This window comes from Mustela erminea, chromosome 4 (genome assembly GCF_009829155.1).
Source record: "Mustela erminea isolate mMusErm1 chromosome 4, mMusErm1.Pri, whole genome shotgun sequence".
NCBI lineage: Eukaryota > Metazoa > Chordata > Mammalia > Carnivora > Mustelidae > Mustela > Mustela erminea.
The window spans coordinates 7,933,999-7,951,674 of record NC_045617.1 but is presented as its reverse complement, the minus strand read 5'-3'; the positions used below and the strand labels follow the sequence as shown (position 1 = coordinate 7,951,674).

The following is a 17,676-nucleotide window of genomic DNA, read 5'->3' as shown; positions in this document are numbered from 1 at the left end:
TTAATCTGGACATACAGTTCCAGGAAGTCTAGTCCAGTAGTTTGAATATAGTTTTCTTTATTGGTAACACCCGCTCTATCCCTTCAACAAAAAATTTTTTTCCCCTCTTAGATTTTCATATCTAATGGAGTGGGCACTGTGTCTCTATAGAGTTTCACATTTCTTTAATTCTTTTCTTTTTCTGTTACTAAGGATCCTAGATTCTACCCAGTTTTAGGTGTCTGTTTGCATGGCATTCTGCTAGATGCTTGTCACACGTAAAGGATGCTCTTAGCTTCAAAGGGCTGACTGCTGATAGAGTGTGAGTGGATTGTGCCAACAGTTATATCTCATAGCACCAATGTCTCTTGAGTTCTTTCTTCTTGAGTCCTACTCTTGCTCTCCTAGTTCATATACTTTTTTTTTTAATGATGGTTAGATACTACGTGGAACCCCTATGTCAGGACTGAGGGCCTATTGGATCCTTGTCAAGAGGGGTGCTCCTTTCAAACAACATACAGTTCTTAGACTTTTTAACACTTACCTAGACAGTGTATGCTGTTGATACACTCCTGTGATTCTCCAGCTATTTTATATATACTCTGGCAGTTTGATCATACCGTGCCTGATCAGAGCCTTTGGTGATGCTCTATCACCCTTTGTCTTCTCATCCCAGGTTTTTAAGGCTCTTTGAACTAGAACCTAACCATTTCTAGTCACATTTTTTACAACTCTTCCCTGCACAGAAAAGCTGAACAACTCATTTTCAGTTACAGAGTAAGGTTTTGCAGAAAGGGCAGCAGGAGCAAAAACAACAAGGAAGGGCCAAGATTAAATGTGCAGATGAGGGCAGTTCACTTTGTAAGCCTAAATACTATGTCAGTGTTGCAGAGTCGTGTTTTCTTTAGGGATCCCAGCCCGTGGTGCATATAACTCCATGACATGCTTTATCCCTCTTCAGTTATCTTAGAAACTGGTCTTACATTGAATAAACAGTTGTGCTTTGTTGTTTAAGATGAGTTACTTAAGAAAATCTCATTAAGCTACATAAAAATTACTTCTGTTTGTTCAGTGAAATAGTAAATATATTCCCAATCCAGATACTTGTATTTTTTACTAAATTTATGGTAGAAATTATCAGTTTATAAATTAACTTTAATCCTATTTAAGCCTTAGTGTGTAGCAGGATGTTGAACCACATCTACTCTGGGTGTGAAGAAAGTGATGCATTTAATGCTAATAAACTGTATTTCATATTTTAGAAATGTATTTTTAGTGTGCTAGTAAGTAATACAACTGAAGTGGAAATTGAAGGTTTCATATGTAAGTAGTGGGGTTCTGGTGTGGTGGAAAAAGCTATAGATTGGGAGTCAGGAGGCTTGAGAACTGTTTTTCTAGTCTAAGTTCTGGCACTGAATTAACTGTATCCTTGGACAGTTAGCTTATGTAATTTCAAAAATAAGCAGTTTGGACTTGATCCGGCACCTTCCACCTATACCATTCTGTGATTCAGCACCACTCAGAAGGAAAAATTGAATACATACTTTTCTTTTGACTTAACAGTGCTATTTATAATGCTGTAATGCCAACTTACATAAATATAAGCATTATGTATTTTTAAATTTGGAAATACAGATATGTATTTTAAGTACAATGTGATACAACTAGGTGTATTTTTAGAAGACTTATACATAGAATAATTTCCATAGATACGAACTGGAAAGAGTAAACCACTGTATTTTTTTCGGTTTTTAAGACTGACTTTGAGAGAGTGCGAGTGCACAGTAGGGCAGAGCAGAGGAGGGGGGAGAGAGAAACTTCAGTGGGGCTTGACCTCATCACCCTGAGATCACAACCCTAAGCCGAAACCAAGAGTTAGATGCTAATCGACTGCTCCACCCAGGCGCCCCTCCCTGTACTCTTTTATATAATATTTTATCTGTGACTTTTTTCTAGTGGGTATCAACATTTTTAGTAAATACAACAGTGAATTTTAGGGAGGGGGGTATCGTTTTGGTTGCAAAGTGGGATGTAGCCTCTTTAAAGTTTCCATATATGGAAATGCAATCATAGCCTTGGTTCCTACATGGATAACCTTAAATAGTTGTTTATAATTCATACTTTTCCTAGAGGATGTTAAGCTCAAAGGGGGAAGGACTTAACAAGTTGGTAAATTCTGTGAACGAAAGGGATTTTATCCCACCTTCCTATGTATATATTTTTCTTTGATTTAGTAGTAATTGTGTTTTTTTGCTTTGTACAGACTCAAATCCAGTACCTCAAGCAAGTCCAGCAGCCTAGCGTTGCCCAACTGAGATCAACAATGGTAGACCCAGCGATCAACTTGTTTTTCCTAAAAATGAAAGGTGAACTGGAACAGACTAAAGACAAACTGGAACAAGCCCAAAATGAACTGAGTGCCTGGAAGTTTACGCCTGATAGGTAAACAAATCATACTCCCCAGTCAAGACTTCCCTGACAGTCCCACTACGAGAAAGCTGTGGTGGGACAGCCAAGTACTCGTTTCCACACCAAGACTCAGACTTTTTGAGCCAAAAAAGCCACATTCTTACACTATCCAGCTTGTAATGGTTAATGTAAAACTTACCAGATGAACCTTGTGTTTCAGCTTTTTTCTCTTCCCCCTCCCCTTGCTTCAGAGGCCTGATGGCGTCGGACTATTCCGAAGAAGTGGCCACCTCCGAAAATTCCCCTTCTAGAACATGTAGACACTTGAGAAATGTTTCTGTTTGAAGAAAATAGAGAGAGAAACAGAAGTCTTAAGTCTGTGGCACACTGTGTCTTCAGACAGTTTGGAGGAATGAAAACCTAGAGATTTAAAATCATGAATTGAACATGTAAAATTCCAGTAAAATGTAAAAATGGAATATGCATCGCTCTTAACCTTGAGCATAGTGACTTAGAGACACTGTATATCAGTTTTGCCAATAAGACTGCGGACTTCGTGATTGTTGTTGAACTTCTGGGTCAAAACTCAAATGAGGTGAATTTTGCCTTTAAAGAGTTTATTTGCTAAGAACCAATTTAATAGTCATGAGAGAATCAAATAATAGATTTCAATACAAGTAGTTCATATATTTAACCATTTAGTTTGGGGCTCTATATTACTTGATTGAGCCTTAAATCAGTGTGGTTTTAATCAATGGTTTGTTCTTTGAATGGTTGCTATTGCTGTAGATCATCTTACTGAGGACTGTACAAACAAAAAGGTGTGGTATCAAACTGCAGGTTGAAACTGTTTGAAGCATTATAAACATTCATTTCACTACTAGATTGTATAAGGATATTGGCTGTGAAGAGACTCACTGCATTATTTTTTTTTCAGTAGTGAAATTAAATCCCCATTCCATTCAACAGGCACATGTTGAAAGAGCATTGTCGTTGGTATTAATGGGGGAATGTGTTTCCTTCATTGTATTTGGGGCTTTTGTATTACACTCTTGATATTAAATTAAATGTGCCTTAAAATAGTTGGTTTTTTTTTTTTTTTTTTTTTTAAGTTCAAGGAATACTATGATGATTTTGTTGTACTTTTAACGTTTTAATTTTGGGGGGCTGTGCAGAGCAGACTGATTTTGGGAAAAATTGTTGCTGTGCTCATCAAAGTGAAGGAAAAGGCTCCGTGTCTCATTTTTAAAGACCTACGTTTTTCCAGCTGGTATCGTAAAAGACAAGGAGACTTGACAGACACTTCTTACTTTTTGACACCTTGTCCCAGGATATTGCAGTAGAAATTAATGTGGGACAGCTTCACAGGGTGCCTGCCAGAAGATTGGGGGAACTCATGCACTGGAACTGTGGGCTGGGCTAAGTGAGATATTTTGTGAATTGAAAAAAAGGTATAGTGATCATTTCTAGCAAATTCATTTAATCATTTAGATAAATGAGGCATTATTTTCTTCATGCTTCCATCCAATCCTGGAGGTGAATTTTTTTCGCCAGATCATTCTATAAATCACCAGTGCGAATTTTCACTTGGTGATAATGGAGTCTAAGATGTGTGGAAGATATATGTTCCAGATTGTCCCAACGTTTAAGTGCAGTTTTAACAAGGGTGACTTAAGTTCTCTCTTAAACATTCAAATCAATTGTAAGTATCTTGTATGTTTGTGCTCTAGGGAACTGATTGTGGGGCAGAGGGTGGGTTGAAGAAGTGGTTTGTGTGACTTTACAGCAAGAAATCCGCTTCTCAAATTCTCACTATTTGTGGGGTTGGAGGGTAAGTAACCACATCTGTTTGAAATTAGCTTATATTGCCACATTAAGGCATTTGTTTATATTTTATGCCATTTAAGATTACAGTAGAAATGGCCTACGTATTTTTAGCAGGTCAAGAAATAATTCATAAAATGTATTATTAACATGTACTCAGATTTGTTAGCCAGCATCTTTCTTTGCCACGTAGGTAAGAGTCACTGTGAGGTCTGTGGGTTTTCCTCTTCTTACTGTTAAAATGTTTTTTAATAAGATTATACATGCACATGTATAAAATTGGAACATAATGAAGAAAGATGGAGACAAAAAGTGAGAGTCACTCCTGGATGTGACCTTTCCTTCCCCAGTCTGTCTAAGAGCAGTAACCACTGTTAAATTTCTTGGGTATCATCAAGATAATTTCTATGCATATACAGTCATTTTATATATATTGATTTTAAATGTGAACATACGTAACATAGATGATTGAAGTTTGGCGTCCCCCCCCATCACCACCATACATTTTATCCCTTGCATAGTTTTTTAAAGTACATTTAGATTACTTCATTTTTAATGGTTATATAATATTTTCTTTGTATTAATAAATCATAATATATTTTAATCACCTGTAAATGGATTTTTGTTCTGTAAAGAATAGGCTATAAATGGTATGATAAACACATCGTTAATTTGAAACAGAATAGTGCTCAATCAGTACTGTGTTTGGAACAATTGAAATAGAGTGGGTTGTGGGCCCTCCCCACACACTTTACTATTCTGTTTTAATTTTGAAGGAGAAAGATTGAGTTCTCTTCTCTGCTTTAGTTAAGATTTTCCATACATGTAACAGTGCATATAGTTTAAGAGTATTTAAGAGCGATCTACTTAAGTTGTTTTGACAGTTCTGTTTTGCATTATAATCATTTAGGTAATTGTGTGTACACCTCTCAGATATCCTAGCCCCCTTCTTGTGATCGGAAAGCAATGTATAGTGTCTGTTCTTTTTTATAAATCTTTCTCTCAAAGTGTTTCCTTTCCTATTTTCTTTGGAATTATTTGATTTTAGGAATGGGTTGGGAGGGTTGTAATTAAAATTAATTCCAAAGACAGTTACTTGTAATTGAACTCTTCTCATTTTGGGGGATGTGATGAACACAACATAAATCTTACTACATGACATGGTAAAATGACAAATTGTGTAAAGAACAGTTTTCTTAAGACTTGTTTGAATAATCACTAATTTTAGAAGTGATAGGATTGTCTTAGAACAGGCATTTGTGAAAAGGTTTAACTAGGAATGAAACATTCTGCGTTCAGTTTATGACATACTTTATATGAGATTAAGCCAGGTCACAAATTAATGTCTTGGTTTTATAGTATTTTTTCTAATCTCTGTTAAATTCATATAGAAGGATTTTCAGTTTAGTTGGAAAACACTAATGCTAAATAGATTTTGTAAGGAAACAAAATGTGGGATCATGGACAGTAAGGTGGGAGTGCCACTGCCTGAGAGTGGTACCTATCTCTGAACTCCTCATGGGATTTCTAAACTCGTGTTCATTGAGGCCAAAGTGTGAGGATGCTAATGGGAAATGGTGGGGAGGGCAGGTGTCTGGAGCTACAGTTGCAGTGAACAAGAACACCTGCAAATAAAGTTGCCATATAGAGAATCAAACCCTTAGCAAGTGCTTTCACCTGAGGCTGCTTTGAGCAGCAGTAACCAGTTTCTACTGTACAACAAATAAATTTAAATTACAAACTTCTGCTTGAATTACATCAAGGTAGAATATGTACTGTGGGTTACTATGGGTTAAAAAATATGTACTATTTTGTAACACTGAGTGAAAGAATGAGAATTAGTTACAAAATGCTCTCATTTTAATTTTGAAGACCTTGCATCTAAAGTAATATATCATCAAGTGAAAGCCCTAGTAAGTGAAGGAAAGAACAAAGTGTCAACAAAAAAATTTTTTAACCAGTTAGGTTAGGTCTTTCCGAACTTCATGCCATCACGAGAATATCAGACTATCCCCGATGGAGCATGTGACTCTTGATCTCAGGGTCGTGCATTCAAGCACCACGCTGGATGTAGAGCCTACTTTAAAAAAAAAGAATTTTTTTTTTAAAGTATCAGGGTGTTAAAAAAAAAATTTTTTTTTAAAGTATTAGGGTATCCCTACTCAAGTATCAGGTCAGATCACAATTATGTAATCAGATCCCTTTAAAAGTTATCATTTCTCTTGTTAAGGCTAAAGAAAAGACCCAAGCTTCATTAAGGACTGTTATCAAGGCTTTTGATTGCATTTTTGCAGTTGCTGTGTATGTGTGTGTAGGTTCTGTAGAAGGTTGCACTAATACTTGGTAACTAATTTGTGGAAAGTTTGGTGCTCCTAGTTTGGCAGATACTTAACATATTTGCATTATTTGTGACAAATAACCCTAGTCTTATTTTTCTGTTCTAAAGATAATCCTTTATAACATGAATAAAATCTTAACCACATATCAATATTAAATTTTTAAAATTTGTGTTACAGTTTAAGACAGCTCAAAAGTATATAAAAAAATGAGGGATTAGTGGATGGAAATATTCTTAAGACTTTTTTTAAAAAGTTTCTTTAAGGGTGTCTGGCTGGCTCAGTAAGTAGAGCATGTGAGTCTTGACCTCAGGGTCATGAGTTCAAGCCCCATGTTGGGTGTAGAGATTTCTTTAAAAATCTATTAAAAGTCTCTAAATAAACAATTATTGAATATGCCTCACTTACTGCAATAAACATTCTTATGACAACTGCCTGTGAAGAGTCACCCTCATCAAATGCTACTTTAGAAACAGTAAATATTTTCTACGTTACTGCTTTTACCTTTTAAGAACTTTTCTGTTCTATGAAGTTAAGTACTTTGGTGTTTTATTAATATTGGTATATCTGAGGTTTGCATTAGTTAATTAGCTTGTTTCCATTTCAAATGATAATTTGGGATGCAACTAGATAATCAAAATCCATTATTAGTGTAGTAGAAGGTGTGGCCATTTGGGTACTTTTTGTTTAGGGTTTATTTTTGCTGCTGTATTGGCAAAATACTGAAATGCAGAAGATGGACGTGTTCCAGAAAAGAAGATGGTAATTATAGGGAGGCATCTGCTGTGACAGTTACATTCTGTACGTGTTATATCTATTGCTGTGATAATTGTAAGCAAACAAGGTTGTAGACACTTGTCTTCATTTTGTGATGGATGGCTCTTTCCTTTGCAGCCAAACAGGCAAAAAGTTAATGGCGAAGTGTCGAATGCTTATCCAGGAGAATCAAGAGCTTGGAAGGCAGCTGTCCCAGGGACGTATTGCACAACTTGAAGCAGAGTTGGCTTTACAGAAGAAATATAGTGAGGAGCTTAAAAGCAGTCAGGATGGTAAGGGGTTTTTTGGAAAGTTTGGTTAACTTTGCACTGGCTTTAAAAAAACTTGCCAGGCATGAATATTACAGATGAGGTTCTATATGTACTAATCTGTGCCAGTGGGTCTGAAAAATTACAAATGAAACATTTCTAGTTGAGTCAGCAAAGCTATTTAATTTTAGTGGTTTTCCCCCACGCACACTCTTGTTTATTTTACAAATTCTGTAAGTTTTTGGTTTTGGGGGGATTGGAATTTGGTGAAAGACTGTTTATTACTAAGGCATTACATATACAAATTTATATTCAATATTTAAAAACCAGTTTCTAATTGTAAATCTTGAAAGTATTAGGCTATGCAGTGGTCTAAAAATACAGAATTAATTGTACCTGTTATGGTCCTGTTTAGTAAATAGGATGTAATGTTTAAATTTGCTAAAGGTAAACTGAACTGAACTGTCAGTCCCTTTTGCCCTCCCCACCTTTTTTGGGGGGGGCAAGTATAGCTGCATCCCTTCTGTTTCTCTTCTTTTTGAGGAAGATGAATAGTAACTAAAATATCTGAACTCTGGAAATTAAATTGAAAGTTAAGGGCTGCCTGGATGGCTCAGTCAGTTAAGCATCTGCCTTTGGCTCAGGTCATGATCCCAGGATCCTGGGATTAAGCCCCATATTGGGCTCCCTGCTCATCGGTGAGCCGGTTTTTTTCTCTTGATCCTGCTGCTTCTGCTCTCTCTCTAATAAATTTTCAGAATAAATGGAAATTAATATATTTGACAATTGCAAAGATCAGTAATCAATGTAATACCTTTTAAAGTACCTTTTCAAAGTGATAGTTATTAGCTCTTAGTATTTGTTAACATAGTGACTAGGAGATTTTGTATAGTAGCGAAGGACTTTACCCTCTGTCAAGCGTTTTTTTAAGGACTTAAAGGACATGTGTTTTTTATCAATTTTCAAGAGTGATTTTCTCTGATTTTCGTTTTCATTATAGCATAGGCCTCTTTTGAATGTTAGATTAGAGGACCCACTGCTCTCTAGGGCTAGACCTGCTGTGGAGCTGAGACAAACACTGGCTGGGGGGGTAAGGAGGAAGGGGACCAGCATGTGGGGCCACAGGTAAACATGTTGAGTGGATTTGGGGGGCTGTAATCAGTTGTATCTGGCTAGATGGTTTGACTCAGTTTTAACTTGGTTTCTTTTAAGATACTTGAAGCGTGTCCCCCCCCCCCCCAAAATCAGTCATTCTTCAGTGACTATTTTTTAAATTCCAGGCCAAAAAAAGTTAATAATGTTTTGTGATTTTCAGAATTGCATTCATTCACTTAAACATTTATTGACTCTCTGGCTTTGTGACAGACACTAATATTTTAAAATATGAATCTTTAAAAAGTACAATATGTTTAAGAGATATTAAAGTAGGTTTGACTCTCCTTTGCACAGAACTGAATGACTTCATCATTCAACTTGACGAAGAAGTAGAGGGTATGCAGAGCACAATTCTAGTTCTTCAGCAACAACTGAAAGAGACTCGCCAACAGTTGGCTCAGTACCAACAGCAGCAGTCTCAAGCTCCAGCCCCAGGTACCAGCAGGACTACATCTTCCGAGCCTGTAGGACAGGCAGAGGCCACAGGTAAAGACTGCAGTCGACTGGCCAACGGACCAAGTAATGGCAGTTCCTCCCGGCAGAGGACGTCTGGGTCTGGATTTCACAGGGAGGGGGACACAGCCGAAGATGACTTTCCTTCTTCTCCAGGGAATGGTAATAAGGCCTCCAACAGCTCAGAGGAGAGAACTGGCAGAGGAGGTAGTAGTTACGTAAATCAACTCAGTGCGGGGTATGAAAGTGTAGACTCTCCCACGGGCAGTGAAAACTCTCTCACACACCACTCAAATGACACAGACTCCAATCATGACCCTCAAGAGGAGAAAACAGTGAGTGGGAAAGGTAACCGAACTGCGGGTTCCCGCCACGTTCAGAATGGCTTGGACTCAAGTGTAAATGTACAGGGTTCAGTTTTGTAATATTTTTTCCAGCAAATTTTTATACAGTGTCATTTAATTTGGGAGAGGATGCTGTCCAGAAAATTAACGCATACTTTTTGTCACAATTTGCCTTTTTTTGTGGGTGTGGTTTCCCCCCGCCCCCCTTTTTGTTCCCCCTCCCCTTCTTTGCTTCAATACCTCTGCCACTTTGGAAATTGTAACAGTTAATTACCTTGAATGTTGCTAAAAGGACATTTTGTGTAGGGTCAAGTTATTTTTATATGAGTTAATGTGAAGTTGTAAATGGAAATCTTTCCTTAAAGTATAACACAATGATGTCTGTATGAATCTGTGTCTCTCCTAGAACCTGTGCTGTGTAAGGGCATTCTTACTCATGCTGTTATTATACTTATGCACCATTCAGACTTGTTAGAGTAGTAGATGTGGGTTTATGACTGCCAAGTTTGCCCAGTACAGTAGTTTTATCACTAAAAGTTGGACTTGCTGATGGAGTCCTATAGTAGTTTCAGTGTTAGATACAGTTTTTCCACCATACATCTGTGCATTTTCTCTTTAGGTGACTGAATGTTTAAGAAATTTGTGTGCATAGTTACTCAGTTTTTATGAACTGTTGTATCCTGTTAATGCATATTGCTCTGTGACTCCAGTATATCTTATCTGTACTGACCAAACCTAAATAAAGATTTTTATTGTAACCACTTGCATTAGTTTTTTTATTTGCTTGTATGTATCGGTTTAGCAGTTGTCACTTCTCTTCATTGAACTGCTGAATTTCTACTTATCCTTCAACATACCACAATGGTGAAGCTTAAGTTCACGTATCAGTTTTGATTGTGCACTTAATTTTTGAAGAAGCTATGCTTTATGGAGTGTGGCTGGCTCAGTGGAGCGTACAACTCTTGATTACAGGGTTGTGTGTTACAGCCCCACATTGGGTATAGTAATTACTTAAAAAAAAAAAAAAAAACAAGTATGCTTTGTTTTTTAAAAATGAACATGGAATTTAGGACTATAAATGTTTTCTCTGACTTGTAAAAATAATTATAAAATACTCAAATATTCTAAATATAAAGAAAATTATAAAGAATAGTTATGTATTAGTTTTTAGTTGAAAAGTAGATTTTATTTTTGCGAAATGATTTCAGGTAACTGGGTTATCTGTGTAGTCAATGTGGGTTTTTTTTTGTTTGTTTTGTTTAAGATTTTCTTTATTTGACAGAGCACAAGCAGGGGGAGCATCAGGCAGAGGGAGGAGGAGAAGTAGGCTCCGTACTGAGTAGAGAGCCTGACAGTGCTTCATCCTAGGACCTGCGATCATGACTGGAGCCGAAGGCAGATGCTCAATCGCCTGAGCCACCCAGGGGCCCCAGTGATGTTCATTTTAAAACGCCACATTCAGGTCATGATCTTGGGGTCATTAGATCAAGTGCCACATCAGGCTCCGCGATCACTGCAGAGTCGGTTTGGAATTTGTCTCTTCTGCCCCTCTCCCTGCTACTCGCTTGCTTGCTTGCTCTTCCTCTAGAGTAAATCTTTAAAAAAAAAAAAAAAATTGGCCACTGCTATTACACTAACATGTCTGCTGATAGTACGTGGTAAGGCTGTGGGGTGTTAAAATGAAGGAGAAAATGATTGTGACTCAAGGTTGCTTCATTGTCTGATTTTATTTTTTTTAAGTTTTTTTTTTTGACAGAGCAAGACACAGTGAGAGAGGGAACACAAGCAGGGGGAGTGGGAGAGGGAGAAGCAGGCTTCCTGTTCAGCAGGGATCCCGATGTGGGACTCAGTCCCAGGACTCCTGGAATCATGACCTGAGCCAAAGGAAGACGCTTAAGGACTGACCCAACCAGGCACCCCATTGTCTGATTTTAAACAAAGTCTATGGTATGGAATGGCTTTAGAATCTATAGCTCTTCATATATGTGGTTGAGATGAAATGTGATTTCTTCTTTTTTTTTTTTTTTTTTAAAGATTCTATTTATTTGACAGAGATCACAGTACACAGAGAGGCAGGCAGAGAGAGAGAGAGAGGGAAGCAGGCTCCCTGCTGAGCAGAGAGCCTGATGCGGTACTCGATCCCAAGACCCTGAGATCATGACCTGAGCCGAAGGTAGCGGCTTAACCCACTGAGCCACCCAGGCGCCCCTGAAATGTGATTTCTGCTGAAAGCAAAATATTTTGTTTTAGGTATTGTAACATAAGGCACCTCAGAAGTGGAATTATGACACTTGGAAACGGAGGTACAGTTTTTTTTTTTTTTTTAACATTTTTTTATTAATTTGACAGAGTGGTCACAAGTAGGCAGAGGCAGGCAGGGGTCAGGGGGGCAGGCCCCTCACTGAGCAGAGAGCCTAACTCAGGCCTTGATGCCAGGACCCTGAGATCATGACCTGAGCCGAAGGCAGAGGCCCAACCCACTGAGCCACCCAGGCGCCCAAGTCCTCTATTTTAACAAAAGATTTTATTTATTTATTTGACAGACCGAGAGATGGAACACAAGCAGGGGGAGTAAGAGTGATTCCCACCAAGCAGGGAGCCCAATGCGGAGCTCCATCCCAGGACCCTGGGAACATGACCTGAACTGAAGGTAGATCTTTAACGACTGAGTTACCCAGGTACCCTCCTTTGTTTTTGCTTGTTTAACTGGCATACAGATACATCTTGTCTTCATTGATGTGTTTAAGATACTGCACTCCCTGACTCTTGATTAGCCTCTGCTGTAGTATCAAGTAAATAGATCCTACACAATTTTAAATACATTTATTTAGGATAGTTTAACGACTTGGTGTATATTAAGATGCTAAATATTCCCTTGATTTATGAAGTACTTTTGACTTTGGTTTTTCTCATGTATGTCCTTTTTTAACTTGCCCAGTTTAAACAAAAATGGAATTTCTTTCCTTTGATGTTCTGTAATCTTTGGTGTACAATAGGAAATTTTCAACAAGCGATAGAAGTTTTATGACTAAATTTAATGTAGATCTGTTGTTTGTCATTACCAATTTTCAAGTTTCTGTTGTATCTGTGTTAGTCGATAAGTAACTTGGGCAGAGAACTTTGGATTGTGCAGAGTATTCTTCGTTTTTGGAATTGGATACTTTTTTTGCTAGTATGACTATGATAAGAGAGGTGGTAAGTCATAATCCAGGATGAGAGAGTGGCCTCTGGAACTAATGGATTTGAATCCTGGCTTTACCACTTAACCTGCTTTATGCTTGTGGAAACTCCTTTCTCCGTCTGTGGCTCAGTTTTTTCCTGTAAATTGCATTAAGTGAGTTAATACATGTAAAATGCTTATAACAGTGCCAAGCACGGAGTGACTATTCAGTAGATATTAGCCATTACTATTATCTCAAAGTTCCAGTCCTGATGACAGGCCATCTCCCTTGATCAAACTACTTCAAATATAAATTTGTACTTTTGGATAGAAAAGATAGTAGCTTACTTGAAATGGATTGTGATGTCTTGGATGTAATAGTGAAAAGCTGTTAAAAGTGTATTACTTCTCTTTGAAGTGGGGCGAGTGGGAGTGCTGAGGCATTCTTTAGATGACTCCTGGAACTGAGAACCCCACCATTTGGCAAAAGCTTGAGTGTACTGCCAAAGGTTAATTTTAAGGGCAGTCGACTTGGATAAAACCCAAAAAGTTAGTAAGATAGTTTCAATGTCTCTACTTTAGCATCATTCCAGGGATATTTGTACTATGAAGATAGTAAAAAAACAACAATAACAATAGCAACAAAAAAACCTTAACATTTTGATTGAATACTTAAAATTGAATACTTAAAATGCCAGAAACTGACACATACTTTATATGCAATTTCAGTATCACCCCCTTGATATGAGGCACTTGGGTGTTTTACAGAAAACGAAATGGGTTCCAAAAGGTTAAGTGATCCCCCAACGGTTGGTAAGTGTTGGGTCGGCCCTTTAGGTGCTGTCGTCAAAACTTCCTGGACAATACCCACCTCAGAGCTGGCAGCAGAAGCGTTTCGGATTCTAAGAGCCCAGGCTTGGTGCTGTGTCCTCCTGTCTCATCCGCTGGAGTAGGAGGAAGAACCGCTGGAGCTGAGCGTGACATCTCGCAAGCAGTCTGAGGGGTTGCTGTGCCAAATACGTGGGAGCTGGAAACAGCCAAATGAACCAGCAATGCGGCAATGGGGGAAAATGCAAATTATAAAAATTTTGAATATATAGTTGAAGATGCTGGCTAAAGTAAGAGGCTTTAGTTAAGAATAGTCTTAGAAGTCGATTGACTTTTGAAGAATGCACCAGTTTGTGGACCAGAGGGATGAGGACATTTCATGAGGGTCTGGCATGACGGGAGGGTCGGGTACCAGTTGCCATCTCTTCACATAAGGTTCAGTGGATGCTGCTGCCAGGAAGGTTGTAACGAGAACAAATGTAACCATGCTTGGTACAGGGGCTTTCTAGATGTTTGTTTTCTTGGCCTCTCAGCTATATTTGATGCAACTGAGCCCTCTTAGCTTCTGGGACACTCTCAGAAGCTACAGGGCTTAGTTGCATCAAATGAGTTGCATCAAACATAAGGCAAAGCCGTTCTTTCTTGCAGTTTTCTCTCAGATATTCCTTATTTTTCATTAGCAGTTTGTCCTCTAGACCACTGCCCCCTCCTTTGTTGACTCTTTCTTTGGAGTTCGTCTATCCCCGTGGTTATAATGAATACTTCCTACAACCCTGGGTGATGTTACCTTTGATCTGGAGGCACCATCGGGGACATGTGCCAGGAAAGAATGAAGCTCCCACTACTGTCAGGAGTGCACTGCAAACCAGCTGTGGCCAGTCCACAGTGTTGAGTCCCTGCTCCCTCCAGACTAACCGGGGAGTTTGCTACATGGGAGGTTGCGGGAATTTACCTCCTGGCTTAAATCTGGCCAGTACTCCTGCAACCCTATTTGTGAAACTTAACCCAGAATGGTTGCAAGGCCCCTTCAGGAGAAATTGCCTCAGTAGCCCTGCTGTAGCCATGGCCCCTCACTTGCCCTTGGAGATGATGGTGGCTGCCCACCCACTCCACCAGCCTAGGTAGCATATGACTGTAGATCTGATGCCATTTTCAAAATTATACTTTACTTTTGCCTATTTGTTGTTCTTCGTTCCTTTCTGGCCCATACAGAGCTCCAAATAGAGCTTGATGAGCTACTATAATGAGGAACCCCTGCCACAGGGGCTGTGTAGCCCCTCAACAGAAGCAAGCAAGTACCCTTTCAGTTTTGCTCTTAACTTGGGTCTTGATCGAGCCTCTAGGTAGGAAACAATTGACTACATTCCTTGCATCCAGAAGAATAAATTCATATTCATTTGTGTTAGGCACTGGGCATAGAGAATACATTATATTCATTCATACTTAATTCCTGCAATGTTTTAGTGGCTATGCATAACGCAGTGTAACAAGATGATCTTGCAAAGCTTCTGTAGTCTACTACAGGCGACAGGATGAAACTACGAATTTTAACATCTGGTAAGAAGACAAGTTAGGTAGATAATGCCAATGGGCACCAAATGCAGGAGGTGGGAAGGCTTCCTGGAAGAAGTGATGCCTTAGTGGAGTGCTTGCTACCCAGTAGGTTGGCTGACAGAAGATAAGTTAACCTGAGATTTTGAACAGAGATGAAACAAAGGCTAGAAGAGGTGGATATATAATGACTGGTTGAGATGTGTTAAACTTGATGTGCTTGTGGGAGATTTTAATGGAGAGGGCATCTGCTCAGGAGACAACTAGATGAGAGAGATTTCAGGGTGGTCAGCATATAGGGGTAACTGAAGCCATGGGAGTGACGGGTATTACCCAGAGTGCTGGTGCGAAGTAACAACCTCGGGGAAAATATTAAGGGGCAGTCAAAGTAAGCCCACAAAGGAGACTGAGTAGCCTCAGATGTAAGGGGACACCGGGGTAGAACAGAGCATGAAGCCAAGGCACAAGTTCCGTACATTCCTTGAACTTGTATGTTTCAGAACAGGGAACACAGTTCAGACAGAAGGATCTTAGATTTGTTGCTGAATTCTTAGGGAGGACTGCTGGTAATCACTATTCCAGACCAAGGATCTTTTCCAAAGAAGACACAGTTAACCAAGCTATTCCTACTGCGGGGCCAATGCTCTAGCTGTCTTCTCCGGTTCATTTGGCCCATCCGCATACCTCTGCAAAGTCTTAATGTTGATTCCTAGGGCCTAAGGAGTTTTCAATCTGCTTGCAAGCTCTTCAGGAGGAGGCTTGGCAGCAGCTTCCCTCACACAACCTTGTGACAAATTTCTCTTGTCGTGTTCTCAACAGGTTGCACTGCCTGCCTAGAAACCCCTTTCCTTCCTCCCATATCCAGAAATCTTACCTTCCTCCCAGGAATTCCATGTGGATAAATCAGGATGCTCTCAGTGGCATGTGTTAGTTTGGCTAATTCAAGCCGGCTTAAACAAGGAGGAATATTTGTCTCACATAGTTGGGAAATCAGAGGTTGAATTCAGATATTGAACGTAGGGTTGACCTCAGAGATGCCCTCAAAGGCTGTACTCTCTCCATCTCTGTTCTGCTGTCCTCAGTGTGTTGGCCTTGCCAAAAGTCATGCTTGTAACCGTCCTTCAGAATAATACATTGCTTAAACTAAATTTAACCAAAGAGGAGTTGTACTGGTCACACAAGCATGCTTAAAGATGACCTTGAGAAAAACATGTACTAGCGGCAGGCCTCTAGTGGAGGGGATGATACACGTCTTGGAAGCCGAGCAGCTGGGAACGCCTGCCCGCTCAGGGTGAACACCAGCCGCTTACCTTTTTCGTTGTCTCGCCCATATTGTCGGAGAAAGCCTCCTGTTACAGTTAACCCTTTAAGTGCATTTGGCACAACTGCCAATCGTGCTGCTGGACCAGACATGCCCTGCTCTTCTTGTTTACTTTGTTTACCTCTAACACTTGTGACCTACGGATGACTCACATTCCTCCTTATTTACTTACTAGACATAAGGCTAATGTGTAACCTTTTCTTCTCCGTTGTTATCTTGTATCTAATAAATACAGGATTGAGGAGTTGTTCGGGCACAGTCAGTCTGTCCAGCTGTCGTCCCCTGCTCCCATTCTCTTAGAGCTGACTTGTTTGTACCTCATTCTTCCCCATGCGCCGTTAGCAAGGCAGCAATGCTGGCTCCCCTCTTGCTCAAGGCCTCGCATCCGGACGCTGTCCAAAGGAAAGAAGGATCCATCCTCCTGTTTTTTAGAAGTGAGAATATTGTTCCCAGAGCCCAGCCAGTCAGCTTCCCTTCAACCTCCTGTGGCCAAGACTGGGTCATGTATCTATTCTGAAACCATTGCCCAGGGCTAAGATTGATTAATTAGAGTAAAATGGATGTTGGGAATCAGTCACTGCCCTGGCCGGTTTGACTTCTAATGCTTGCATAGAATAGAGCTCTGCATAACTTTCACCTTGTCTCAGTCTCTTCCCCTGACCGATCAGTCTAACCTCTAACACTTATTATAAAATAAAACTTTAAATAACTTTCACTTTGTCTCAGTCTTGTTTCGGACCTAACAATTTGAGAGCCCACGGGCACACATGAGCGCGGGAAGGGAAAGAGAATTTCAAGCAGATGCTGCGCTTTCACGGAGCCCAACTCGAGGCTCAATCTCACAACCCTGAGATAATGACCTGAGCAGAAACCAAGAGTCAGATGCTTAACCAACTGAGCCATCCAGGCGCCCCTAAGATTTTATTTTCAAGTCATCTCTACCCGCAATGTGGGGCTCGAAATGATAACCCAGAGACTGAGTTGCATGCTCTGCCAAGGGAGCTGCCCCAATTATTACTCAAATATTTAAGTTTCCATTATCTGCGGCTGACTCTAATCTCTATATGGGGTCTTAGGTAGCCCTAGGGGATTGTTAAAGCTTTTGGATAGTATCATGAAAATTCATTAATATTTATTAATGCATTAAGCCCCTTGTGGGTCCAACATTGCCCTGAGGGTTAGAGAAAAGACATGGCAAGGTCTGTCTCTGGAAGGGTGGGCTATACTGTGGGGTGTGTCTAGAAGAAAACTCCCAAACCGGAGGCTGAAAAGTGAATGGGTGGGGTGAGGG

At 39.7% G+C, this 17,676-nt stretch overlaps 1 protein-coding gene across 3 annotated transcripts in view; it reads left to right on the top strand.

Annotated features, from left to right (window-relative positions):
- Window positions 1-10,290, top strand: part of WTAP (WT1 associated protein) — a 29,136-nt gene extending 18,846 nt beyond the window's left edge. For 2 of the 3 annotated variants that reach the window (XM_032338571.1, XM_032338570.1), the window contains exons 6-8: window positions 2,243-2,421; window positions 7,443-7,597; window positions 9,023-10,290. In XM_032338571.1, coding sequence (XP_032194462.1) covers window positions 2,243-2,421; window positions 7,443-7,597; window positions 9,023-9,606 — 918 coding nt within the window. In that variant the 3' untranslated portion in view covers window positions 9,607-10,290. Of the gene's footprint in view, window positions 1-2,242; window positions 2,422-2,639; window positions 3,471-7,442; window positions 7,598-9,022 lie in introns of those variants that run through there. The other variant, XM_032338572.1, reaches the window with a different exon arrangement.
- The last annotated feature ends 7,386 nt before the right edge of the window (window positions 10,291-17,676 follow it).